A 27,914-nucleotide genomic window follows, 5' to 3' on the forward strand; every position below is an offset into this window, starting at 1 on the left:
GATCCCTTGTGGGATTGGTTGTCCATGTTCCAATCTGTTACACCTGTCACATTTAGTCCCTTGCAGTCTCTCTCTCTCTCTCTCTCTCTCTTTCACACACATGTAGAATGGAAAGATAGTGAGAGAGAGAGAGAGAGAGAGAGAGAGAGAGAGAGAGAGAGAGAGAGAGAGAGAGAGAGTTCTCTTCATAGCCTCAAGGTTATAAAACACTACAGAGAGAAGAAAGAGAGAGATAGAGAGATAGAGAGAGCACAATGAAAGAGAGTGGATAAGTGGGTGGGTGTGGAGATGCAGAGTAAAGGAACAGACTGGAACAATGGCAAGAAAAAGTGCTGGAAATATCAGATGTGAGGACAGCAGAAAAGAGATAAGGGAGTGTGTGTGTGTGGTGTGTGAGTGTGTGTGTGTGTGTGTGTGTGTGAGTGTGTGTGTGTGTGTGTGTGTGTGCCAGTGTGTGTGTGTGCGAGTATGTGTGTGTGGTGTGTGAGCGTGTGTGTGGTGTGTATGTGTGTGTGTGTGGTGTGTGTGTGTGCGTGCGTGTGTGTGTGTGCAAGGGTGTGCGCATTTCTATAATTTTAAAGGGATTCTCTATACCCATACACACACACACACACAATTCTTTACCCCATTTTAATTCATCACAACAGCATTTTCTGAGAAAGAGAGAGAGAGAGAGAGAGAGAGAGAGAGAGAGAGAGAGAGAGAAGATGCAGGTGAGGGGATGAATGTTCATCATTAGTGGAATAACACACTGCAGACGTCATGTTACTTTGTGAGAATAATAGACTTCAGGGTTGTAGCGTTCTACTTCCTGTCACACCCCTCTGTGTGCATTTTATATCAGTTCTACACTTTTCTATATTACAGCTTGTGAAATAAAGTGACTTCCTGTCTTCCTTCCTCCCTTAATGCCTTCCTTTCCATATTAACTGCTTTCTTTCTTTCTTTCTTTCTTTCTTTCTCTTTATTTCTTGTTTATTCATTTATTTTATTTGTTATTGCATCCTTCCCTCCTTCCTCACCACCTTCCTCTTCTTTCTTTATGCATTTTTCAGATCTTTTTCATCAGTAACCTTTATATCACGTCATCAGAACCAGCTGAATTCTGATTGGTTAGAAGGAGTTGATTCAGATTCTCCAGGCAAATCAAGGAAACACTAGCTCACAGGATGCTTTACATTATATAAGGATAAAGAAAAAAAGGTTTAAACACAAAATGTTGTCTGAATTGTTATTAGTTTTTAGGCTTTATTCATTTCTAACAGTTGCACCTCTCGTACGAGCTAAAGCTCTTTACATCTTCGGGGCTTTGTGGCAGATTTTTTTTTTTCCATCTTATTAACTTCAGAAGAGAGAAAACGTCTGGAGGGAATGACTGTTTATAGCTAATAGTGATAACAGGAACTAATTAGTTTCCTGGACGTTCCACAACATTACATATTACTATAAATGGATATGAAAAAGTTCTTATTTGGAAAATTGCTGTGGTGTAAAAGGAATAAAATTATTCAGGAAATGCTACTGGAGGAAAATAACCCAACAGTAACCTCAGGTCATGTGGGACGTAGGATGGAATCACATCAGTGTGTCTTATTTTTTATATATAAATATATATATATATATATATATATATATATATATATATATATATATATATATGTGTGTATATATATATACACACACAGTGCTGTGCAAAAGTTTTAGGCAGGTGTGAAAAAATGCTGTAAACAAAGAATGCTTTCAAAAATGCAGTGAATGAACAAAAGAGAAATCTTTGGTGTGACCACCCTTTGCCTTCAAAACAGCAGCAATTCTTCTAGGTACACTTGCACACAGTTTTTGAAGAAACTCAGCTGGTAGGTTGTTCCAAACATCATGGAGATTTTCTGTGGATGTAGGCTTTCTCACATCCTTCTGTCTCTTCGTGTAATCCCAGACACACTGGATGATGTTGAGATCAGGGCTCTGTGCGGGCCGTGCCGTCACTTCATGCTGGTTTGAAGGCAAAAGGCAGTAACACCAAATATTGATTTGATTTAGATTTTTCTTTTGTTTGCTCACTTTGCATTATGTAAATTGACAGAAATAAACACTCATTATTTATATTTCTGAAAGCATTCTTTGTTTACAGCATTTTTTCAGACCTATATATATATATATATATATATATATATATATATATATATATATATATATATATATATATATATATATATATATAGGTCTGAAAAATCATATGTCATATGTTTAATGAACAATGGAAAGTTTCATGACCTGTTATAATGCACTACACACACACACACACATATATATATATATATATATATATATATATATATATATATATATATATATATATATATATATATTTATGTGTGTGTGTAGTGCGTTATAACAGGTCATGAAACTTTCCATTGTTCATTAAACATATGACATTTCCTTTCCAGAAAGTGCAATCTCAATAATCCTCAATATACTACTGAAGTTACATCTGCACGGATTATTGCTTTGTTATTTGTCAATAGTAATTTATTACCGGACAGATAACACGAGGCCTATAAACAAAGCGATATTATTTCCACAACCAAGCCTTTAATGCGCTTTTGCTTCTACGTTCTTCCAATATTTTTTTTCTTACTATTAAGTTTATAACTGTCTTATTCAGTGACAGCCTTCCCAAATCTCTTCCCTAAATACTCAAAAATCCAACAAAAAAAAAAAGCTTTTCATTTCCAATTTCCCCTTCCTTCCTTTTCCGTCCGTCTCTCTACTGCTTTCTCTCATGCGAGTCCTAGCGCTCCGTTCTATCGGTCCCTTAATCGTGACGCTGCTTGGCGGCTCGTGACAAATCGTCTGCGGTGTGTGTGTGTATGTGTGTGTGGGTGTGTGTGTCGTCTTGGTACGGGAGTGACCTTGCCGCTCGATTGGCTGATTCCATTTGGTTCGTTTTGACAAGCAAGAGTCGGTGCGCACAGCTGATAACGTGCCAGCGTTCGTGGTCATTGTAGTGGTGACCAGCGGGGCGGTTTATTAGGGACGGACTGATAACTGTGCGCATACGGCGTTACCTCATTTAGCAATGCAACAGAGAACAGCAGAAACCACCACTGATGTATTGTGCGCCTTGACCTAACACCTGTATGAGAGAAAAATTGTGCTGTATTTTAAAGGTTATTTTATTAGTATTAGTATTAGTACTAGAATTAGTATTAAAGTCAGTGTAATTGACCGCTTTTGGCATTTACAAGGTTACAGATACACCCTAGAGTTATCATACGGCTTCTGGATTACGATAATCATCAAATAACATGATAAATGAGCTCTCCCAATAACAAGGTCTCACAATAATTCAGTAATATATGAGTAAATGACCAGTCAGTATATTCATTACAATTGTCATTTACAAGCACAAGGCTTCTCTATAACCAGTCGTCTTTTATCCATACGTCTATGCATTTTTGCTTCCATTGTGTACATGCTGATATTATCTCTTATCTACATGTTAGAATATTATCGCTAGGGATGCATGGATTTTAATGTTTCCTATTAAAAAAAATCCAAACAAAAAACAACTTGTATGTATTTGTATAATAAAAAAATTAGTATTCTTCTAAAAACGATTAAAAATGTATTTTTATGAATATATAAAAAAAACTCCCCAAAATATTTGCCCTTAAAAAGAAGGTTAGCGTTTCTCCTCTTTAAAAATGGATGGCGGAAAGAAGGAAGTAAAATCAGGAAGCATCTGTGAGCATGAAGCTTCAGTCATGTGTTTCTTCAGTGCTTTTCTAATGCTTGGGATAAATGTTAAATAAATAGGTTCAGTAGTTCTAATAAACACCTTTTCAGCAGATGAAACACTTGGCCGCGTTCCGCTGCATGTCACAAATATGAAATATCAGTGTCATCAGAAAAGATTGTTCTACTGATGTATAAAACTCTGGGTTTAATATCTGGCTGTCAGTCTCTGGTCCTGCTTTATTAAATTAATAAGTAGAAGGCAAGTGAGTGCACACACACACACATGCGCACACACACACACACACACACAGCCCACAATGATGCACACTGCTCTATAATTTATACAACTCACCATAGTAAGTAAGACAAGGTGTGATTATATAGAAAAATAATCAACAACAGAAAGCAGAGTAACTGCTACCACCACCACCACCAGCAGCACCACCACCTTCACCACCAAAGTTGATTATTTCCCTAGTGATTTTTAACTTTTTTTTTTTATCATTAAAGAATGACACGCGATACGTTTGTCCCTCATCTGCCCTGAAATTGGTGTCATAATCTATCTTGCCACATATAGCGTGTACACACACGTATACACACACACACACACACACACACATTATGGAATTTATCATTTATTTGTCATTTACCAAGGTGATAATGTGCACTTTGGAATGTTAATTCAATAAAATAAATTCCAATGCATCACCAAAATATTTAACCCTTTACTAAATGCTATTTCTTTTCACTTCTGACTTCATTTCTTTCTCTCTACAGGATTCAGTTTGATCCGTTTATATATGTATGTGCAGTATTATGGTTATTAGGTGATGATTCATTTTCCTGCTTCTCTCTTTTCTCTCTCTCTCTCTCTCTCTCTCTCTCTCTCTCTCTCTCTCTCTCTCTCTCTGTGTTTTCTTTCCCATGCCTTATCTAGAAGTGGAACAGAAAGGTAAAGTGAAATGTCCTCTCTATCCCATCACCTCCTCCACCTCCAAAATAAATAAATAAATGATTGTCCATGTGGGTATTGTTGAGGAGCACCACCGCAGAACCTCGCAGCATTAGTTACACTATTATAAGCACTGCATAAAACATTCAGAAGAGATTTACAGTATAAGAAACAAGAGCCAGCTGTGGCTTGTGAATGTTTTACGCTGTCTTTATGAAAGTGTATTCTGCAGATGTGGTGTGTGGTTTTTTGGTTTTTTTTTTTGTGTGTGTTTTTTTTTTTCTTTTTCTCCCTCCTCCTCTAGTAATTCAGTAAAGTAAATGGGAAATGTGTCTCCTCTATACACACCCGTCCTCATTTTCACACCCGTGATTGGTTTGGTTCCCCTACTTTGCTGCTGGCTTCACACACAAAAATGTCCAAATTAGGTGTCAATCCACGCCATCTATATACAAATTAGTGCCCTAGATCACTGCTTCATTTCTCAACGTGAGGTTCTTGAAGACCAGCCATTTGGTCCATGATTGTTTTTTTTTGTTTGTTTTTTATTGATGGAAATCAAATTGTATTATAAGAATTTATTAGTGTTATTATACGTTATCCTGTTTGGCTGGTGTCTTAAATTAGTTTAATTTCATCCTTAGTAACTTGGAATCAAGTAGCTTCAAAATAAAGTCAAGCTGGACCGAATGTTTGTCAGTGGAAAAGAGCCATGAGGTACGAATAAATCGGTAAAATGTTGTTCTGCGCATTTGCATATTTATTTGCATAGAAATCCCTAGATAGGTAAATTGAAGCAAGGAACCATTTATTGTGCTAGTTGAAGCATCGGATAAGTAGGAAAAAGATAAACACACACACACACTGTAAAAAAATGTCCAGAACATATCTGATAACTATTTCAAGCCCTGGAGAGCTGTTACACGTATAGATTATTAGTATACCCAAACCAGACCTGTCTTCCCCGAATGCACCTCATGTAATTATAAAAGAATCGATTTCTTTCTGACTCTACTGCTAAAACTCACACTGACACATTCAATATAGCCTGGTTTGTGCGATGTGTATTAAATCTCATAGGATCCCAACACAGTGTTCTTCTGGCCGTATTGACACAGCCGCCTCATTTTAAATCAACTCCATCTTCCAATCAATAACCAGTAAGCTGTCAGGCTTGGAAATGACATCATTATGATGAGGCACACAGGCTCCAGGCTGAGGATGATAGGCAGGAAATGCAGTGTGGGGATTTGGAAGGGTGACACATACTGTACATACTTGCTCATATATATAGGTTCCAGACTGGTTTAAGATGACAGAAAGGTCATGGGAGCTCAGTGAACTGCTCTTTACGAAGCAGAAAAGCATCTGAAAAAAGGTTAAAGCCAAACGAAAGACGTTGATTAGCATCACAGTGCTAAATGAAGCGCTTAATATATGATCTGATCCGGTGTCTTGTGATTGACCGAGCAGCACATAGCAGCAAAACTGGGGAATTAAATCAAGAGACATTTCATACAGAACCACAAATGATAACCGTGATGATAACACTTTCTCCCATATAGCTGTGTCTACCCTGGTGGTGGCCCTTTGACCCGGATCTGCTAGCAATCATGATGCTGTTAGTGGACAATGGGTTACTTAGAGAGAGCTTGCCCTGTCTGTCTCAATGCAAAATGTTTCATCTTAATCAGCCATTGATGTACATTCGTTCTCTTGACCTGTGTTTATGTCTCTATTGTTTGTTTCACACCTTCCTTCACTTTGCATGCTTGTCTGTCCATCATCTGTTTGCTGGCTCAAATCTTGATCATGTCAAGTGACCAGCATTCCTGGGTCAACAAGTTTAAGTCATGAATTTAATAAAATGACATCACCACTACTCTGATTTTTCTCTGTCGTTGCTCAGTTCATGGCTTAGCATAAATTACAGTGCTTCTTTACACAAAAATAGCTGTGCAGTGCATTAGTCTAATTGGCTATATGTTTTATTTATTCTTGACAAAATATACTTAATATTCATGAATAATATCAGCATACTTGATAGAAGTCTGTGGTATTTATTCACACAAATAATATCTTACTTAATATTAACTAGATTTCTCAGTTTCTTAGCGAACACTGACTAGAGATGTCCAAACATCCATTATTAAGAAAATCTGGCTTGGCTCTTTTTTTTTTTGCCCGTAAATATACAGATGGATGAGAGATTAAAAAATATAGTTAACATAAAATGATGATTTATTTTTATTTCATCATTTCCATGTATTTTGTTAGCTAAGAGAAAAAGTTAGCTAGTTGCCATAGATGAACTATGAAATAGTGTTTATTAACAGTAAAAAGAAAAAAAGAAAGCTTTAATGGAGATGTCACACGGTCAGGTTAACTCAAATTTGACTTGTTGAGCTATAGGTAGGACTTCACTTGGTAAAATGTAAATATGTTTCCACTCCCTAAATGATTTTTGTCTTTACTGTCACTGACATTATCTTTATGAAAATAATATAATGTAAAAGTAATATAATGTCGGCATTGTCTAACCTGTTAAAGGTGGGGTCTCCGTTGTTTGAGAAACAAAACAAAACAAAACAAAACACGTGTAGCCAACGAGCAGAAAGGGGCGTGTCTTGTCAATATGGGCGGAGAGAGAGAGAGTGTTCAGTGCGCATGTGTGACATTAGCAGAAAGCAGTTTTAACATTGACATGGCGGATAAAAACAAAGAAAGAAAGCGAAGAAAGGCTTACGATAAGGTAAGAAGCAGGACTCGTGTTAATATAGGATCAGCTTTCCAGCACTGGAGAGAACTGAAAGTCTTCCGCGTGAAACGGAGATAAACCTTTCACGGTACAACACACAGTACAGTGATGCCTCGAGATACAAGTTTAATTCGTTCCGTGACTTTGCTCGTATCTCAAATTGCTCATATCTCAAAACAATTTTCCCCGTTTAAATGAATTGAAATCCCATTAATCCGTTCCAGCTCAAAAATTCCACTCCAGTTGTTTTGTTTGTGTTTTGAATATGAAAAATGTACAGTACCTGTATGTATAAATGACAAATATTGTATAAAAACATACAGTAATAAAAGAGAATGTTAAAAAAATAAACTGGTTTTACTTTACGGAAGATGCGCACGGAGGTTGAGGGAGGATTAAACAGGAGGAATTTTGTCTACTGTACACTCTTAATGTTACTTTACACTTAAATGGACCTTAACTAAACTTCACTAAAATTAACGAACTTAAATCAAGAATCGCGTTAGTTCTGGCAGGCCACGTCGTCAAGCGTGCATCAGCTGTTAATCAGCTGTCCACGACGCGCACCAATCCGGTTACGACATCCATATTACCCGAGCATTTAAATTCCCATTCATAGAGCCGCATTCTAGCGCGTCGCTGCTGCCGTGATCTAAACTCCCTCCTCCAACCCCGACTCCACCACGCCGGAACCATGCTCTTTTGACAAAGTGGTCCTGACAGAACTGAAATTTTCTGAACTTAATTGCTACAATTTCTTTACATTAATTTTGCTTAATTTTCTTCATCACTTTTCTCTTCACTTGTTTTTGCCTTTTTTTTGACACTCTTTCCTCACTAACATCTGCCGGTCGTTTTAATAAAAACCTGTCTGGTCGGCATATCAGATGCGGTGTAGGCGCACAAGTAAAATTTTTTAACGGATCCAATACTCAAAACGGATCCGAACATTACGGATCCGCAGATGGTCGGCACCTCACGCAGCGCCTTTGCGACTCTCCATAGGAAATGAATGACTTCCTGTTTATCGGCCATCGTTTGACGTGTGCAGTGGAAAGGCAGCTTTAACCGAGTGAGACGCAGGAAGCTGAGGCGGGGGAAACAGAGCACACGTGGTTGTTGGGGATCTTTGTTTCGGCGGCAGCTGCTCGGATGCTCGTATCTCAAAAATTTGCTCGTATCTCAAGCCAAAAATTTGGTCGAATCACAGCTTGTATCTCAAAAAATTCGTATGTCAGAGCACTCGTATCTCGAGGTATCACTGTACTACAAATACACATTTGTATTACCATAGTATTACTCATTGAGTTTATTTATTGATAAAAATATACCCTCGGTCAGCTGCCCCAACAGATTCCACCATAATAGTTGTCTGGGTTATAATTGGGTTATACTTGTCTGGTGTATGTGTGGGGCGGAGCTATCAAAACAGGGTTGGGACCCATTTGGGTTAGGGGCGTGTTTGTTTTGGTGATTTCAAATGTCAACATTGGCTTTCAAACAACGGAGACCCCACCTTTAAGATTTAAAAGTTTGGTCCGGATTTAGTTCTTAATTTCTTAAAAAAAACTTTTCCTGAGAATATAGGTTCATATTGGTATATGGTTCTAAGCCTCTGACACCGAAGTGTATTGCAGGATGTGTTTTTGTTTTGTTTTGTTTTCCTAACAAAACACCCCTAATTTATCATAATTATTAACCAACGACCTGAATCGAGTGTGTTAGAACTTTTTAGGATTGAGGTTTAATGGAAAAGGAATAATTGAAATGTAAATGCGTTTAATCGGCCGTGACATATTTGATATCTGAAGTTTGTTTCCTGGGTTTAGCACTGGAATTATGCAGAGTTGTATACATTTCCATTTTGGTGAACTATTCCTTTAAGACCAGATACGGTGTGTGTGTTTAATAGCAGTTTATTTTAGGGCAATTGTTCTTTATAACAATTGTATAATGTAGCAGAATATTGAACATCCAATATTATACCCTATTAATGTTTATAATGCCTGCATAAGCATTGCTTTGCCCCATATCTTTTTGCTTCTCCGGGCAGTGCTTTGAATTGGAATGAAGGTCAGATCATCCGGAACTAAAGATCATTCGGCAGGATTTCTCATGAATATATAATGAATTTAAACGGTTATTGGATTTCCAACCTTCAGGATTTTTCGGCGAGTCTGCATTTTAGGACACACAAGGAATGTTGTGATGTAAAGCTGTCCTATTGTCAGAGAATCATATACCTCCAAAATAATAACTTTCCTCAAGATCTTTCTTACCCCGCATGGATCTAATCGCTGTGAAACCTCACGATTGTTTAATCTACCTGGTGCTATACACCATTTGTAGGTTATAAGCCAAGTTGTCATCTTCTCTTAGCATCTCTTTAGGAAGAAGATAAAATGTAGGGCGAGTAAAGGTTAGACAAAACAGAGCTCCTAGTTTCATTTAAGACTGTGGCTTTTTGCACTCTTCTCAAACTGTAATTATTAGAGGCAATAAAATCTAAGCAAGTGCCAGAAGTAGATATCAACTCCTCCCAATCCCAGAGAAGTGCAGCATTTAATTACCAATCTCTGCTAACTGCCTTTCTCTAAATGATTTTGTCTTTGCTGTCAATACATGATACTGGAATTAATAGGAATTAGACAATATCTAAAGTAATCCTTTTAGCCATACAGTATGGATCGAGCTGATCCATTGATATCGAAAGCTAAGATCAGATGTGTTTGCAAGCTCAATTCTGCTGGGAAACGGTAAGCAGAGGGATGGGCTCTTATTAGTTTTGGGCAAGCAGGCATTATAAATCAAAATGACACAAATTGACTATATCTGCTTGGGCTTACCATTGGGAGGGAATATGTTCATATAGTAATAAATATAAAATAATTATTGTGTCTCCGAAGCCGCCACCCTGCTTGACCAACTGCCAATAAGATGCCTGGGCATATTTATCAAAATTTACAGCACAACCTTTGCTTGGGTAAATGTGAGCCATTTTAGCATCACATCAGTGTCTAAGATGGTGTGAAGACTTAAGTGCTGCTATTTTATTATAAATCAGCCCAGTAGGGTATTTGGCGAGTGTTATTAGATCGGTTTTATTTGATAATTAGATGAATTCATTTCAAAGAAGGACAAAGAAAGCATCTAGAGATGTTAACCAGTCAAATGAACAATCTCATTTTCTGAAACACCCCATATGGGCATTCTCACTTTCATTATGTTGTTATCAATGGTTTTTCACTGGTGAAATTGCACTGATTGTCCTCTTGTGTCCTGTAGTCTTCCTGTGTCCAGGCCTCCTAAGGGGTGTGTATCAAAGCGAGCACTTATTTGAGTCTGATCACCAGTCTGGCGCATGGTGTAAAGACCCTCTGCAAGCCTCAGAAAAGATCTACTATATGCCGTGGACGCCGTACCGCACAGACACATTGACCGAGTACTCCAGCAAGGAGGACTTTATTGCAGGACGACCCACAACTACGTACAAGCTCCCTCACCGGGTGGATGGCACAGGCTTTGTAGTCTATGACGGCGCACTCTTCTTCAACAAGGAGCGCACAAGGAACATTGTCAAGTTTGACCTGCGAACACGCATCAAGAGCGGTGAAGCTATCATTGCCGGTGCCAACTACCATGACACATCACCCTACCGCTGGGGTGGAAAGTCAGACTTGGACCTGGCTGTAGATGAGAATGGACTGTGGGTGATCTATGCCACTGAACAGAACAGTGGTCGCATTGTGGTCAGCCAACTAAACCCCTACACATTGCGTGTGGAAGGTACTTGGGACACAGCCTATGATAAACGTTCAGCCTCCAACGCTTTCATGATTTGTGGTGTTCTCTACGTGCTCCGGAGCGTCTACGAGGATGACGACAGTGAGGCAACTGGCAACAGGATCGACTACATTTACAACACGGAGCTTTCCAAAGATGGCTACCTAGACATCCCTTTTCCAAACTCATACCAGTACATTGCTGCTGTAGATTACAACCCCAGGGACAACCTACTCTATGTCTGGAATAACTACCATGTGGTTAAATACTCTCTGGATTTTGGGGCACTTGACACTCGACCAGGTAAGTGTCTATCTGTGCATGTTTATTATTTTTATTACTCATAAGTGTATTTGTCTAAAGATAAATCCATGCTTTTTTGTTTTAGTACTTTCCTTGACCTTCCTTGATTCAAAGCAAATTTGTGGAAGTGTTTTATCAGACTGGGAGAGTCGAGGTCACTCGGGGCGAAAGGTGGAAATAGTTCTTATGCTTTAGTTTACTTGAGAAATGCACTGCATTGAGTTGAGTGGGTAGCAAGGGCACGAAATGTTCTTGGGTAATTGGTGGTTTTAGCAAAAGCTTTGCCTGGAGTGTCGCTAATGCTGAGTGAGGCAGGGTTGAGGGGGTTAGGCATGCTAGCAGTGTTTCTTTTTGAATGAACTCTAATTGGAGCAGGGAGCAAAGTTAACACTTAGAAATATATCTTTTTAGTTCCTCATGTTTAATAGAACTTTAAAAAAAAACCTGAATTGTTATTCTGTCTATTTTCTGTTCACATTTCTGTGCGGGCTTATGGTAATTATTTGGTGGTAATTATGATTCCTCTAAGTGTGACGTTCATTTTTTGCTATTACTAATAAACATGCCTGGCAGCTGTGAGAGAAATGTTGCTACTTCTCTAGAGTAATTACACTGGTGAACCATTTGAAGTCTCACCAGAACAAAAAAAAGGGGGAAAAAAACCATCCAGTTGATTAAAAGAAGTTCTAATTGCTTGCTGCGGTTATTCTGGCACTGAATTGTTCATTCTCTGCAGAGCCACTGTAATTGCTATTGCCCGCTTGAATTTATTTTTTTAGTTGTGCTGTCCTGATAGCACCGTGCATAAAAGAAAGAATGAATAACTGTTTAGATGTTGAATTATTATTATTTTTTTTCAATCAGGCTGGAAACCACTTCTTTATTCCTTCCTGAAAATGAGCGCATCTCATTTTGAAGCTTTAAAAGCCACCATTAGTATGTTCACTTAGCTTCCATGCGATACCTGTTCATTGTTTTGCCTTTGTGTGATGCGACTTGGGAATTAGCTCAAATTGTAAGGCACTTTCTAGGTAGCAGGTTTGCACCTATTAGTAAGTAGAAATGTTTGAAATAGCACATTGTTTCTGATGTGTTCACTATTTTTATTTCTTTGGATAAAGAAACCAAAGAAACCTTTCTGTTTCTGAGTCAGTGACCGGAAGATCGCAAACCGAAATCCCAGCACTGCCGAGGCTCAGCTGTAATCTTGGACTGTAACCTGTTCTGAAAAGTGAATTGCTTCCCAAAAAATGGGGCTGTTACTTCTGCCAAGATCATATCTGATGGGATTATTGTTTAAAACTGAAAGTGATTAGTGGGGATTTTGAGTGGTCAGGAGGTGTTCACCCACAGATCCTGAGTTCAGACCTCGACAGCCGTCTGTGACTGGAAGTGCAAGCAAGTAGAAATTGGCCATGCTCTCTGGGTTAGGTTGATAATATTCTACCTCTCCCCTGTCAATTACAGTGACACTAGCCATCGTTGGCATCTGTGAGGTCGTTTATGCAGAAAACGGTGGATAGTGCTTTAATCTGAGTGTTACTTTGACCTGTGATGACGTAAGAGCAGCAGTTGAAAAGATGTGGTAAGCTGGCTTCAAAGCACTTGTTAGGCTTTAGCATTGCAGGTTGGTAGCTGTAGTACGATAGAGGGGGTGGGGGGTATGGGGTATTGCCCAAAACCAAATTACATAGATTAGTTTGTCCCACTAACTTTTCAGACCAAATTTGCACACCAGTACCATCATACCTACATGATGCATTTATTCTCATCTTCTCTGTAAAGTTGTATCTCTTCCAATATCTCTTACATTTACATCACCCTCTAACAGTCTCCTTGAGTTCTTTGTTTTAACAAAGGGGATAATGGGTTTGCGCATATGTGTGGTGTGAATACCAACCTCAAGCAACATCGTAGTAGCCATTGTGCATAATCGCTTCCTTCTTTTGTTCCTGTTTGGCTTGCCATGCCGAGATGCAACCATAGGGCCACAGATCTTGCCAATGTTGAAAGTGTTCAAAATGGTGTTCTTATACACATTAGCTACCCAGGGCTAAGAAGGTGACCTAACTATATAGTGCCAAATTTCCTCTCACTGGAAATGAATTGGCCTACACAGTGTTGTACTTAAGGAAATGCAGTGCTTACTGAGCATGCAGAGAATATGTGTGTGCGCTTGTGTAAATACAGACTGGTTTATCTAGCAGGCCCAATGTCACCTGTGCCCTGTAGGTGTATAAGACTGATCTGCCTGCTCACTGGAGCTTGCAACACAGAGCTTTCTAGCATTGGGTATGTACTCCCAGCACAGCTGTGGCCTCACTGGTATGTACGTGTGTATCCACAGACTTGCAATACATAAGCATGCAAGGAACTGAGTAAAATGAACAAAGATCACTATGCATTGATGTATTCATAGTGCTCTTGATGTTGAATTGTAGACTTGTGTACAACGACGTGTCGGGTACAAAATGGGTAAACGTAATAAACTCAATTTCTACATATATACATAAAGTCAAAAATGTATATGCATAATACCTCCGTTTGTTTGTTTTTTTGTACCTGCCTTTGTGAGTGATTGCTAGATTGACCTTGAACTTGACATTGCCACACGACTAACTAATTCCAGACACTGCAACTTACTGTAGATGGATTAGATGTATTTTGCATTGGCATATTGTTGTGCTATAAGATGAATAATACACTTCAGAATGTGCTGTTAACGGAAAACGGAAGGTTAGACCGCATCACACCATACCTGTCTTTCATTATCTTTCTAGAACAGCACATCCCAAAGTGTGTTGTTCCTGACAAAACCTTGCCACTTCTCTGGAATCCTGTCCAGAAGGTGATTTTCTGTTTAAAAACCATTAGTTAATGAGGAACCTTAAGGAACCTTAAGGAACCTTACTTCCCCGTGGTAATAAACTGATCTAAATGAATCTTTTATTAGAAGTTAGTCTTTTTACCAGTTTCGTTTCAGAAGCTCATACAACATCAGGTTTTTGGGTCATATCTAACTAGTCTCCATTAATGGTAGTTGAGATAAGGGAGAAGTTGTCTTACACAAAACTTATCAAGAGCACAGAATGTAGATCTGCCTCTTTGTTCTTGGTTTAATCGGATTCAAAGCAAACTCCAAGGTCAACAAGTGAGTGCTGTCTCTTTCCCTTCCCACCCTCATTCTCTCTCTCTATCTCTCTCTCTGCGTTGCTGCATTTCTAGTTTGATGACCGTCATCTTCACAGCAATAACCTCACATGACCCACCTAAACCCTTCAAATCCAGAGTTTGGAAAGTTTTGGGCAGAGGCACAAACAAAACCAAAAACATACTCCACATTTTCACTGAAAGACAACAGAGGAATTGTACAGAAGTATTCTTTCTAAGGACATCTTCTATCTTTATTTTGAAATGAACATCTTTTTTCAGAGAAGATGTTTTGTTCTGCGCTCGTGTAGGCATGCTGAGTTCATGCTTGCTGGGATGAGAACCAGATCATTATTCATCCTCTTTGTTTTGTTGTCTCAGTGGGAAACATCTACAGAGGTTCTGAGTGAAACCTGGAGAGAAAACACACGCAAACATACACACTCTAGTTGAGAGTTGAGTCAGGTGAACCGGGTCAGTCCGGCATGTTTCTCCGCTTGTCTTAGCCGTGTCTTAACAAGACCATCTTTCTAGAAGAAACTCGTTTTCAGTGCAGTAATGAAGATGACTTCTTGGGGAGAGAACTCCAGCTTACCTCATCTGCCTGTCATCTTTGACCCTTCTCTTCTCTCTGCTCCGTTATGGCTGACCTCTGGAATCCGCTTTGCTGACCTTTTCTCTTCTTTCTTCTCCCAACGTGTTGTTAGTGTGATGTAATGACATTGCCGGTGCATACTTGAAATCAGACAAGATCAAAGGACAATTTCAGAGTCTCTGAAAGTGCGGTCTGAGTGACGGTACAGACCTTATAGAGACAGCTGGAGGACACACCCAGGCAGAATGATTAGTGTCCTGCAGTTTCCACTGGGATTTACTTGCTCCATTACTCGCTCTAGTGCAGCTCTGAGAGGCATTACAGATATTGACTGCAGCTAAACGTTCACCATTTTTTAATAACCACTCCTGTGTGGCAGTCGAGCGAGAAAATGGTGCAAATGGCAAAACGGGATCGTTATTACTGTTCAGTTTTTTCTTCTGCTGATGATATCTTATGTTAATTTGTGTAGATGTGAAGTGGCCTTGACCGTTACGATGATAGTCACAGATGTCGATTTTATAAAGCTAAAATTTTATATGGAATTTAGTCAGGAAATTTCTGGGTTGTTCTAAAGCTCAGTGTTGTTTGCGTCTAACAGTCGATTCTGGAAATTGTGGTGCTTGTCTTGGTCTTGGAACTGGTCTGGAAACCACAACATCAGTAGCTCAGACCTTGGAATAAACTCAAACGTGAGACATAGCATAGTTTTCATGAACAAGATTTTTTTTCCTGTTTTCTCTAATAATAATGCTCCAAAACACTTCAGGTTTTTATGTTCAAAATTATACAACACAAGTCTGTGTAATAACAGCTACATTTGAATGCAGAAAATTGATGTTCTTTGTATGATACGATATTGTGGTTAATTCAAAAGAAATCTCATGGTCATGGTCTCGGCGTGGATTCGGGCCTTGAATGGTGTTGGTCTCGTCTCGATTTTCCCTCAGTGTAATACTCAGGCTTCTCTTGGATACCATTGGCTATGGTCTTGTTATGGTCTCAACTAAGATGGCCCTGAATTTGAAATCTCATGTTGACCATATTGTATGTGGTACACGATGTAGCCTATTGGTTAAGGTGTTGAACTACTGATTGGAAGGTTGTAAGTTCAAATCCCAGGTCTACCAAGGTGACACTGCTGGGCCCCTGAGCAAGGCAACCCTGAATTGCTCAGCTTTAAAAAATTAGATCAAATGTAAGTTGTTCTGGATAAAGGTGTCGGCCAAATGGCGTAAATGTAAACTATAAATACAATTCAGCATCCTAATAATAAAATAGAATTTTTTATAACTTTTTGGACTACTTGAGCTACATCTCTTCTCTCTCTCTCTCTCTCTCTCTCTCTCTCTCTCTCTCTCTCTCTCTCTCTCTCTTTCTTTCATCATTGTCTGTCCACTGTCTTTGAGCTTGAGACCTCTTAATCTCTGCCATCTGCAGATCATGGCACCCGCCGTGGTCTGTTTGGCATCTAAATCCCCACACACATACACACACTGCCTGTCTGGCATTCGCATGTCGCAAGCTCAGGCTGCCATCTGTGTGTATGTTTGTGTCTTGTATATGCATGTGTGAAAGACATAGAGTGGGGAAAATGGCAGCTCTAGTAAGAGTCTACAGTTCTCTCGGGGTCTGTCCTCGTGTCTTGGAGTGGCTGTGTCATTGTGCAGTGCACCACTCACCTCAGAAATCGCTCCTTTTGCTGACAGCTCCTTCAGCTCCAGAATGCTTAACTAACATTCAAACATGCAGTGTGTGTGTGTGTGTGTGTGTGTGTGTGTGTGTGTGTGTGTGTGTGTAGGTGTGTGACTGAGTGTATTCTGTAAAGCAGCTTAGAAACCCTGGATTTTGGTAAGCACTCTCAAAGTAATTATAGCATACAAACATTACCTTTCTTCTCCTTCAACTCTCTCTCTCTCTCTCTCTCTCTCTCTCTCTCTCTCTCTCTCTCTCGACGCATTGTGTAGCCCGGCGGAAGTTCTGCAGACATTTCTGAATTGCACGTTATTATTCAACCAGCAGATGACTTTTTATCTCCAGATTTAGATCTCGGACAGTCTGTTCAGAAGCCTTGAGGGCTGAGTGTTTTAGCTTTTCTTTTCTTTTTTTTTTCACACACGATTAGCCACAAATGAACATAAAATGGACACAGAACAAGGTGTAGGTCTATTAAATGAGCAAGTTAAACCGAATAACCCAACATTTACGTTAGTGAGCAACAGATGAGCTTTTATTTTCCATGTATACTATGTGTGAGAGACAGCCGTGTTTTTAGCAACAGTAGCAAGCAACAGATTAATAAGCGATGTATGAATCGGATCTATGAAAATTTGGTTCTGTTGGCTGGAATGATTTTTGGGATTAATTTTAAGGCTCCTGTGGTCAATTCTGCAGTCGCAACTTTAGTTCATATTTCAAATTAGTTCCAATTTTCTGTCCAAAATGGAAGAAAAATGTATACCTATGATTTCATTATATTATTATATACTGATTCTCTTTAAATTCTCATTGAAGTATAAAATGACATACAATGACAAAGAAAAATAAAACATGGAAAGAAGTAGCACAGATTGCTCAAGCCACTGTCGATTAAACATAGCTTGTACAATTATCTTGCTTTGCTAATATACCAACAAATAACGATCAATTAAATTGGGGCATAGACGCCTGTATTATTGCCACATATACTGTACATTCAAGATTCAAGAAGTTTATTGTCATGTACACAGTGAAAACACAATGGTTTAGATACATACAATGAAATTCATACTTTGCACATCTCCCTTAAAAAAAAGAATAAAATGAAATAATAGAAATCTATGAAAAGAAAATACAGCAGAGTGGAAGAGCTTGGGGTCAGAGCGCAGGGCCAACTATGATAAAGCACCCCTAGAGGAGGGAGGGTTAAGGGCCTTGCATAAATGCCCAACAGTTTCAGCTTGGCAATGCTGGGGCTTAAACTCTGACCTTCCGAATTGACAACTCAGAGCCTTAACAACTTGAGCCACCACTGCTCTGAATCTAAGGATATAACATTTATTGGCTAAAACTAATACGTTTTTGAAGTGATATGTAGTACTAGTGTTCATCATGGAAACACACGCCCACAAGCAGCAAAAGTAAAGGTTGGTACACGACCACACAAGACAAATTAAATGGACAATATTGCGAGAGCTAGCCTGGGTCAGGTACATGCCAACATCAACAACCCAGTGTTGACAACCGTGCATTATGGTAAAGTTTTTCTTAAAGCCAAATTGGATCTTGATATTTTGTTATAGTTAGTTACTTCAGTACTGAAAAAAAATCAGCATGTAAGAAAGAACCACCGTCTGTTTCCGCGTGGAAAATCTGTAAAAATGATTCAAAGATGAGTGACCACGTTCATGAGTAAAGTTTGACATTTTTGACATTTTTTTTTCTTCCCAGAATCACTTACTTATCATTCGATAAAGAACATTGGAAAAGTTTCAGTGAGCCACCTACTTACATGTGTTGCACTCTTTCACGCCAACCGTGTTTCTTGTAATTTAATTGGTGGCATAATTCAGTGCCATTTGTTTCTGATAACGTCTGCAAACCCACAGTGATGCTTCCAGGCTGTTAATACTGATCACGAACGTTAGCTCTGAGGTAATTTAAAGTCCGCATGAGATTTGCGATTTGATTCTCTAACTTGAAACATTAGCTTGTGAAACAGAATGTCATAGTGAAGGTGTTCTGGAGTGATTCATTTACCCAGCAGACAATCTTGGCAATTTAAGAAAAGGATAGTGTGTGTGTGTGTGTGTGTGTGTGTTTGTGTGTTTGTGTGTGTGTGGGTATGTGAGAGCGAAAGAGAGGAATGCAAAAAGAGATGAGAAGAAAATAACAGCTAATCAGAGACCTTATTAATGCTTGTAGACATTTGTGAGGGTGTATTGATTGTGTGTTTGTGTATGTGTGTTTGTACCTAGATGTGTCTATACACGTAACACTGTTTCCTTGTCCCTGGCTTATCTAATGAAGGCAGCTTGACCAATTAAACTGTAAACAGTGACTTGGTTCAGGTCATTTACGCTGTATCATGTCACATTATATTCCCAAATGAACATCACTCTAATAGTACTGTATGTAGCTAGCTGCAAATGATAATCACTAATGCTAGCCTTGAGGTGAAAGATTTAGGATCTGTCACTGGCACTGGCATTTGCTATTAGCTATTATCTATTACCCAGACTTTTATTCAGTGTTCATAATAGTTAGCAATGTTAGCAATAATTGAAGTGCAGTATTAACAGTATATGTGCTTGCTTTGGCTTCTCGAGTATTCAGATTAGCTTTCAGAGCTAAAGATATGTGCTAATTTTAGTCAGAAACGGCAGTCCTGAGGTGAGAGTTTTAGAGTCTACCATTGACAGAGGTGACAGTAGCTTTATCATTTCTTTCTTTTTCCTCTCTCTCTCTCTCTCTCTCTCTCTCTCTCTCTCTCTCTCTCTCTCTCTTTCCCTTTTGACTCTTTGTGTCACTCATACATATACACATTTTTTCAATAATCAACTAGCAGAGGGCAAAAATATCATCTAGTCCATCTATACTACCCAGACATCTAATTACTTTTAGGAACATTAGCAATATTAGCAACAGTACCAATTATTATAAGTGCTTACCTCCCATAGGCTTATTTTGTATTCAGGTTAGCTTTTGTGACTGAAAGTCTCCTTGTAATATGCTAATCCTGCGTCCTGACCTCCCCCTCGGCAGAGTAAAGCTTTGCCTCATATGTCATAGCCTACCGCCACATCTCCCAGCATTTAGGGGGCACATGTCAAACACAAGAAACGAGAGCCATGTAACCTAGGAATGAAGCTCAAACTCTGAAAATGCGCTCCAGCCAGAAGGCAATTGACCTAATTTAGTCCACATGTGGAGCCTCTGGATGTTGACCCCGAACTCACTAGAACTTAGAGAATTGCAATCTAGGTTCTGTTTCCTCTGTGTATCCTTCTATCTGAGCTGACAGGGGATCGTTTTAAGCCATCGTTTTAACTATGCTGTAGAAGTGTGCCCCGGCTGACGCTTGATTCATTCAAGCTGGCATGCTACACTAAAATTAAATCCAGCTCTGGAATAAACAAGCACTAGTTTATTCTAAACTAGTTTATTCCCACTGCTGTATTATAATGTCAGTGGGTCTGTATTGGTGTTTATTAGTGAACGGTGGTGATCGGTGGTGGATTTTGATTATCCGTGGGACATGCAGGTGTTTGATGATGGTTGTTTTTTTTTGACATATTAATATGGTTGGTGTTAATTAGATGTTTTTTTGTAAACATTGGTGTTAAATCATTAATGTTGATCATTAATTCTGTTTTTTTTTATGCTAAATGTAGGTATTTGTTTTTTTAATGCATGTTAATTTTCCTGCTTGATGGTAAATGTCGGTTGTTGATAGAAACTGTTGTGCTTTGGTGGTGGATGTTGTCTATTGAATGTAGGTGTTTGTTGGTTCATTTGATGCCCGATGGTGTTGATATTTGGGTATGATCATGGTGAATGTTTGGTTTTTAATTGTGAAGATTGTTGTTGGGTGATAGGTATTGGTAGGCATGATAATGTTTGGTTTTTGAGTTTGCTTGTAGGTGTTTGATGGTTAGTATTGGTGTTTGAAGGTGAATATGGCTGTTTGGAGCAAAATGTTGGTGTTTGGTGGTTAATATTACTGTTTATAGTCATATGTTGGTGTTTGATGGTTACCAATGGTGTCTGATGATCTAGTTGGTATTTGGTGATTAATGTTGGCGTTTGATAGTTAATAATGGTGTTTGATTGTTATTTGTTGTAAGTAATGAATGCTTTATGTTCTGATTTGTTCTGATTAGTGATATTTGTTGGAGCATGTTTAGATGCAAGAATTAAAAGTCTGAACCCTGTCTTCTCCATATAGCAAACTATATTTGGTGACAGGTGATCATTTTATTGTGTGGAAGTGTGGCCCTTCTGATGGCTGATTCATTCCAGTTGCCACGCAGCACTGACATGAGATCCAGCTGTGGAATACCCAGGAACGATTGTTTTGACTAACTAAAATGGACCTCCTGCACTGTTGGTGACAAAATGAAATGCTAATGAAGTTAGACCGGTCCTCCTTGATGTGGCGAGTAATTAAAAATGACAAGGCCTGCTTGCATAGTAATAAGCCTTCCTAGCAGTGAAGGAAGTGTGTCTTAATTTTCTTGCTGCTGGAAGATGACTAGAGGTGGGCATAATTAAGGCAAGGTTGAAATCTTTAAAGCTTCAAATTTGCTGGTATGAAGCTTTGGCTTGTGGCTGGAAACCGGCATTGCGGGATGATGTGGCATAATTGGTGTTCCCTGTCAGTTCTTATAATCGGATCTTTTTAAATGTTAGCATAGTAATAAAAGAAGAAAATGAGAAAGATGTCATGGAAGTAAGAGAAGGAGTTTAGGATTCTGAAAAATCTTGAAAACCGCAAAGTTTTCTGGAGTTTGTGGTGATTGTGAATGCTTACAGCATTTTTTTTAAACTGTAAAACTAAAACTTGGTTTTTTTTTTTTTTTTTATCAAAGGATGGATTTGTAAAATATAACATTTAATAATTTCTAGTATATTGTCATATTAATTCTCAAATCAATTCAAGTCAAGAATCTTTTATTGTCATTTCAACCATATATAGCTGTTGCAGCACACAATGAAATGAGATTACAAGAAAATGAACAATACAAGACATTACACAAAATACATTGCACAAAAGACAACACACAAAAGCATCGCCGTCCAGCGTACATACCATATGTTCTATATTGCATGTGCAGAAATACTGGAATGAACACTTAATATTATAGCAGCAGTTATATGAGGTATTGTAATTCTTAGGAGATTCTTAAATATTTTATGTAGAACCTTATATCAAAATGTTTCCCATTCAGAGCTCCAAGTAAAATTCTTTAGGGAAGCCAAGAACTAGCCAAGGAACCCTTGAGGAACCCTCGTCTGATGGTTGAAGTAGCATAATGAAAGCCAGGAACCATCAATTTAAATGATGTAGGATGAGTTTGCTCTGAAATGTTTGTGCTGTATTATGTTATAGTGGGAAAATAGACTTTATAGTGTTTAGTAATGACTTGAAATAGACATAGCAGAAGTTTGCTTTTTTAGGTTGAAGGATTTTCTTCAGATTCCTCATTAAGAATCCATTTTCCTCTGCTAATCTTTCGTCGAGCATATGGATATGTTCCACAACCCAGTTTTTACTTGTTCTCGCTTGTTACGTATTAACAAAACTCTCCCTCCGTAGCTGTTCTTTTAGTGCTTGCATATGGTCACCAGACAGATGGAAGTGCCATAATTATCACTTTCCACAGACAAATGTGTGAATGACATGACCGGTAGGGGGAATTACAGTGAGCTGGAGTGTCTCTTAGTCTCTCACACACCTCTTCCATGTTAGCTTTCTTCTCATACACACTTTCAGTAAACAAGCTTTGTTCTTACTTCGCATCACTGGCTAATTCCTGTTTCCTGCATTTTTTTTCTTTTCTCTAGTTTCCTAGTTTCTGTCACTTTTTCTGAGTTGCTCTTTCGCTTCTTTATTTTTGTTTTCTTGTGCAGCAACATGGATGTGTGTGTCTGTGTGTGTGAGTCTGTGTGTGTGTGTGTGAACACGACACTGGCCTTGTGCCCATGTGCCTCTTCAGTGCAGTTCTATATAGTTTGAAGTGTTTGAAAAGTGAAACGGACCCAAAGGTTCAGCAAAACGGGTCAGGGGTATTTCAGAGCTGACAGGGTAACTAAAGCTCTGAGCTCGTGCCAGAAAAAAAATTCTCCAACGAACGCCAACAAACCCCAAGACTGTGTTTGAGCGCTGCACCTGTGTGTGATCAGTGAAAATTTTAAAGAAATCTTTCCCTCTTTTCACATCGGGTTATTTGGCTTGTCATTGTTAGTGCATTATTTCTGAAGACAGCTGACAGGATTTTATATTACGGGATGGGATATGGCAGTGAATAACGGTGTTTATTGATAAATGTTGGTTTTCAAATGGTTTGATAGAGAATGTGATGTGTTTATAGTAAATACAGGCATTTGACGGTTGGTTTTTGGTGGTGATTGTTGCCGTATGATGGGGTAGAGTGTTTTTTAGGGCTTAAAGGTGATTTTATTTTCTTTAATCATGAATGGTTTTTCATGGCTGATAGATAGTTTGAATTGAATGAATTGAATTGGGGCATGGAAGCCTTTAGTATTGCCACATATACATTATAGAATCCTTTTTTTCACATATCCCAACTGAGGAGGTTGGGGTTAGAGCGCAGAGGCAGCTATGATACAGCACCCCTGGAGCAGGGAAGGATAAAGCCCTTGCTCAAGGCCCCAACAGTGGCAGCTTGGCAGTGCCGGGTCTTGAACCACTTGAGCCACCACTGCACACAAATTGGTTTATGATGATGCTTAATGTATGTGTGTCAAAAGTGATAGCTGTTTTTTACGTTGGTGTATTTGATGGATGATGTTGACTACTGATGGTAAATACAGTATAGGTTAAAAATACTGTTAATCGTGCTTAGGGATGAACTTTGGTGTTTGATAGCGAATACTGGTGATAGTGAATATTATGAATATTATGAATGTTTGTCAGGGTATATTCTGGCAAACGGTTTCCCTATTGAATTTCGCAGTCGGCATAGCAAACTTTAGCACACTCCCTTGTCACCGTCTATACGAAACGTAATTAATTATTATTCAGCATCAATTTACTTGTTTTTGTGATACCATTTTCACACAAATGAATTTATCTAACACAAACATAGAAAAATAATAAAATAAATTAAAGGGCACAAAAATAAATTTCATTTCCTCTGACAGGTGTAGTAGCCTATCTTTTATTATTTTGAATTCATGATTCCCACTTTGATGAGAATATTAAACATAGAAGAGGATGCATGTTTATAACACTGAATTTTGCTAAATAAACCATAAATATTTGACTGAAACCTGTCTATTAATATGTGTTTGCATGAACTTTAAGTTTGAAATTTCGTAACTGTTGCCCCGCCTCTTACACCTGGAGCCTCGTACTTTTAATTCCTTTCCATGGTATCGCGCTGGGAAAACGGAAGGAACGTTGTGCTTTGCGAATTACCCATCGCGTGTTGGTAAACGGAGTGTGCTACAGTTTGCTATGCCGATTGCGAAACGCAATAGGGAAACCGTTTGCCAGAATATACCCTGACCAGCGACGATATATTGATGTTAATAGTGTCTGGGTTTGATGGTGAATGCTATCGCTTAAAAAATGTGAAAATTTGTATTTTTCTGTGCTTTTACGTGTTGGTCTTTGGTGGTTCATTTTGTAAAGTATGGTAGACATCCAGCCTTGTAGAACTGACCTATGTCTCATTTTATAATCTTAATTCACTCTCTCTCTTTCTTTCTCTTTCCCTGTCTACTTTTCCCCCTCTTTCTGTCTGTCTCAATTAGACGCTCAATACAGCCTCATAAAGTGCTGCTGGCAAAATTAATTTCATCTCCTTATTTTGCAATTAACATGTCTGTGTGTAGGTGTGTGTATGTGTGTGTGTGTTTTGTGTGTGTGTTATGGTCTGTTTCATTTCTCGGATGCGGTCAGAATAGCGTAGAAGTGACGCTTAACTAATCTACCGCCGTGTCAAATAAACACACAGAGCTGTAAATTAATGACACCTTGTTGTCCCACGGCACAGTCTGCTTCAGTATTTCATTTCTCTCACAAATCCCACACCAAACGAGCCCTGTTGTGTCTCGCTGCCTTTGTACAGAATTCAGGAAAATACAGAACAAAGGTTTAAGAGGTTAAAGGTATTCAATAGTTAATAGTTCGTCTTACGTACGACGATAGCTATTGGAACAAAGTACGCTGAGACTAATTCCAGAAAAGGGAACAGAGGGTCTCAAAGGGAGACGTGAAGAGCCGTCATCACCTCTGACAATGCCAGTAAAAGTACTATGCTAGGAAACAAATTCTGTCAGACTGTATTGTTCAGCCAAACAGCACCTAGCTATTATGTTAACATTAACGTCAGTCTACTTGCCAGCTTGCCTACCCTGACCGTTTTGATTGACAGCAGACTAAAGCTTTGTGCTGGCCTGAAGTGATTTGTTCTTTCACAATTTATAATTCTTATTATAAGAAAAAAGTAGTACTCGTTATGGTCAAGGTTGTTTCAAGATGATTGAAATTGCTATCCCGGGTGATTTCAGGGACATCGGTTAAAAAAGTTCATTTTGAGCCATGATTTCTTAATTTTTCCCTCCAAGCACAAAAGGTCAGTGTGGTTACCATGGAAACATGCATTGCTTCACAAATTAACCTGTAAAACTTCACGGCAGCCATGTTTGTCAACCTGGTATCAGATGGGATTGTGTGGGACCTGCTCAGTATATAACAATTTGTCTGAGTACGTTCTGTTATAAATGACCTTGCTGCTGTTACACAAGGTCATGCATGCCTATACTGCTAGAGTTCTGCTCTGGTCCTTGTTATATGGTGCAGCGTGATGCTTTCTTCCTCTGGGTGCAGACAGCATTTGTATCATGGCATGTGTACGTGTGCAGGGGAAACGGACAGGAAAAGAGTATGTGAGGGGAAAGGGGTATTTGTTGAAGACATCTTTCCCTTCAGTTCACTTTGTTCTAGAGGCAATGTTGAACATTCTTATTGATTTGTTAGCCTAACTAGAGTGCCTAGAGTGAGTGTGTGTGTGTGTGTGTGTGTGTGTGTGTGTGTGTGTGTGTGTGTGTGCGTGTGTATACTGAGCATGTTGTAGCTGTCTCTCTCTTTGGGTGTGTATGTTTGTACGCTGTTTGTGAAGTCAAGTGGTAGGAGGCCCATGTAGAAACCTGTCAAGTTTAATTGAATGGCTGATTTGAAGCTGACTCTCTCTCTCTCTCTCTCTCTCTCTCTCTCTCTCTCTTTCGTTCTCTCCCTCCCACTGTGTCACTGTCTCTTTCTCTTTCTCACTCTCTCTCATTTTCACTTGTAGCCTCAAAGACTGTAATGAGTTACGACTCAGGATGCAGTCGTGCTCCAAATACAAACGTAAATCTATTTACTTCTCGCTAGTCCATCAGCATCCTCAACTGACTCCATGCATCTTCTCTCCTTCTGCCTCCACAGAGTCGTCTTCGTCGGTTCAGGTCTTCATGGACACCACTACAACCACTACCACCAGGATTTCCACTCAGCCGACTACAGTATCCACAGCCACCGCCTCTACCACTACAACCACCACCTCTAGCTCTACCAGATCCCCGGCTCTGAGCGTGTTCACGCCGAGGGCACACACTACCACCATAGAGCTCCGACCTCCAGGAGGCGCAGGGCCACTTTCCAGCACACGTCCACCACCTTCCTCTGTCCTGCCTAACTACGCTGCAGAGTTCTGTAACCCGACTGTCGAGGCAGAGCTAACCTGGCCCAAAACTCGGCAGGGCCTCACCGCTACACAGCCGTGTCCATTCGGTACAATAGGTAACAAATGCCATATATAATAATTCATTAAATAATACAATATTAATAGGGATTAATTTGTACTTGATCATAGTTTGCCAGCTTGACAGAGAGTAATATTTTTTGAACCCGCCTTCTCTATTCTGTATATAATACATTTTTAATCACAGTAAGCCGAAATAGGAAATAACTTCTGCTGTGAGATGTTTTCTGGCAATGGACTTCTCTGTAGGTCATTTCTCATATTTCCACACGGCTGCCGTATATTAGTATATTTAATTACTATACAATATAACTTAAGGGTAGGGTCTCTGTTGTTTGAGAAATGCTTCGGAAAACTAAGTCGGGACTACAAACAAAACAAAAATCAAAACAAATGTGTAGCCAGTGAGCAGAAAGGGGCGTGTCTTGTCAATATGGGCGGAGAGGGTGTTCAGTGCGCATGTGTGACATTAGCAGAAAGTGGTTTTAACATTGACATGGAGGATAAAAACAAAGAAAGTACGCGAAGAAAGGCTTACGATAAGGCAAGCAGCAGGACCTGTGTTAATATAGGATCAGCCTTCCAGCGCTGGAGAGAACTGAAGGAGCGGGAAGTTGGCCGCATGTTCACAGATTCGAGTTTCCCGAGTCAATAACTCCTGAGCTAAACGCTGTTAGAAGTTAGTAGTGTAGTAAAAGCGTTTAGCTCAGGAGTTTTTGACTCGGGAAACTCGAATCTGTGAATATGCGGCCAACTTCCTGCTCCTTCAGTTCTCTCCAGCGCTGGAAAGCTGATGGATCACGCACTGAACACTCTCTCCGCCCATATTGACAAGACACGCTCATTGGCTACACGTTTGTTTTGATTTTTGTTTTGTTTGTCGTCCCGACTCAGTTTTCTGAAGCATTTCTCAAACAACGGAGACCCCACCTTTAATGAATAAAGTGATAATGTGATCCTAACATGTTTTATACCTCTTACACTACACCAGCGTCAAACTTTATATCCGTTTATAGTTACGTTATGAATATCTACGAAACCAGTTAGTTATCACTTCCAAGTCAAACAGGTCCTTACTGTTAAAACGATAGCACACGAGTTAACCTACCAACTAGAAACAATCTGCTCCCTATATCCATCTCTTCATCTTGTTCTTTT

At 39.2% G+C, this 27,914-nt stretch overlaps 1 protein-coding gene across 8 annotated transcripts in view; it reads left to right on the top strand.

Moving 5' to 3' along the window:
• LOC132841763 (adhesion G protein-coupled receptor L3-like) overlaps positions 1-27,914 on the top strand; it is a 276,039-nt gene that overhangs the window by 158,682 nt on the left and 89,443 nt on the right. For all 8 annotated transcript variants that reach the window (XM_060864273.1, XM_060864276.1, XM_060864278.1 and 5 more), the window contains 2 exons: positions 10,740-11,540; positions 26,441-26,794. In XM_060864273.1, the coding sequence (XP_060720256.1) occupies positions 10,740-11,540; positions 26,441-26,794 (1,155 nt within the window). The remainder of the gene's footprint in view (positions 1-10,739; positions 11,541-26,440; positions 26,795-27,914) is intronic.

The sequence above is a fragment of the Tachysurus vachellii genome, chromosome 2, assembly GCF_030014155.1.
Source record: "Tachysurus vachellii isolate PV-2020 chromosome 2, HZAU_Pvac_v1, whole genome shotgun sequence".
NCBI lineage: Eukaryota > Metazoa > Chordata > Actinopteri > Siluriformes > Bagridae > Tachysurus > Tachysurus vachellii.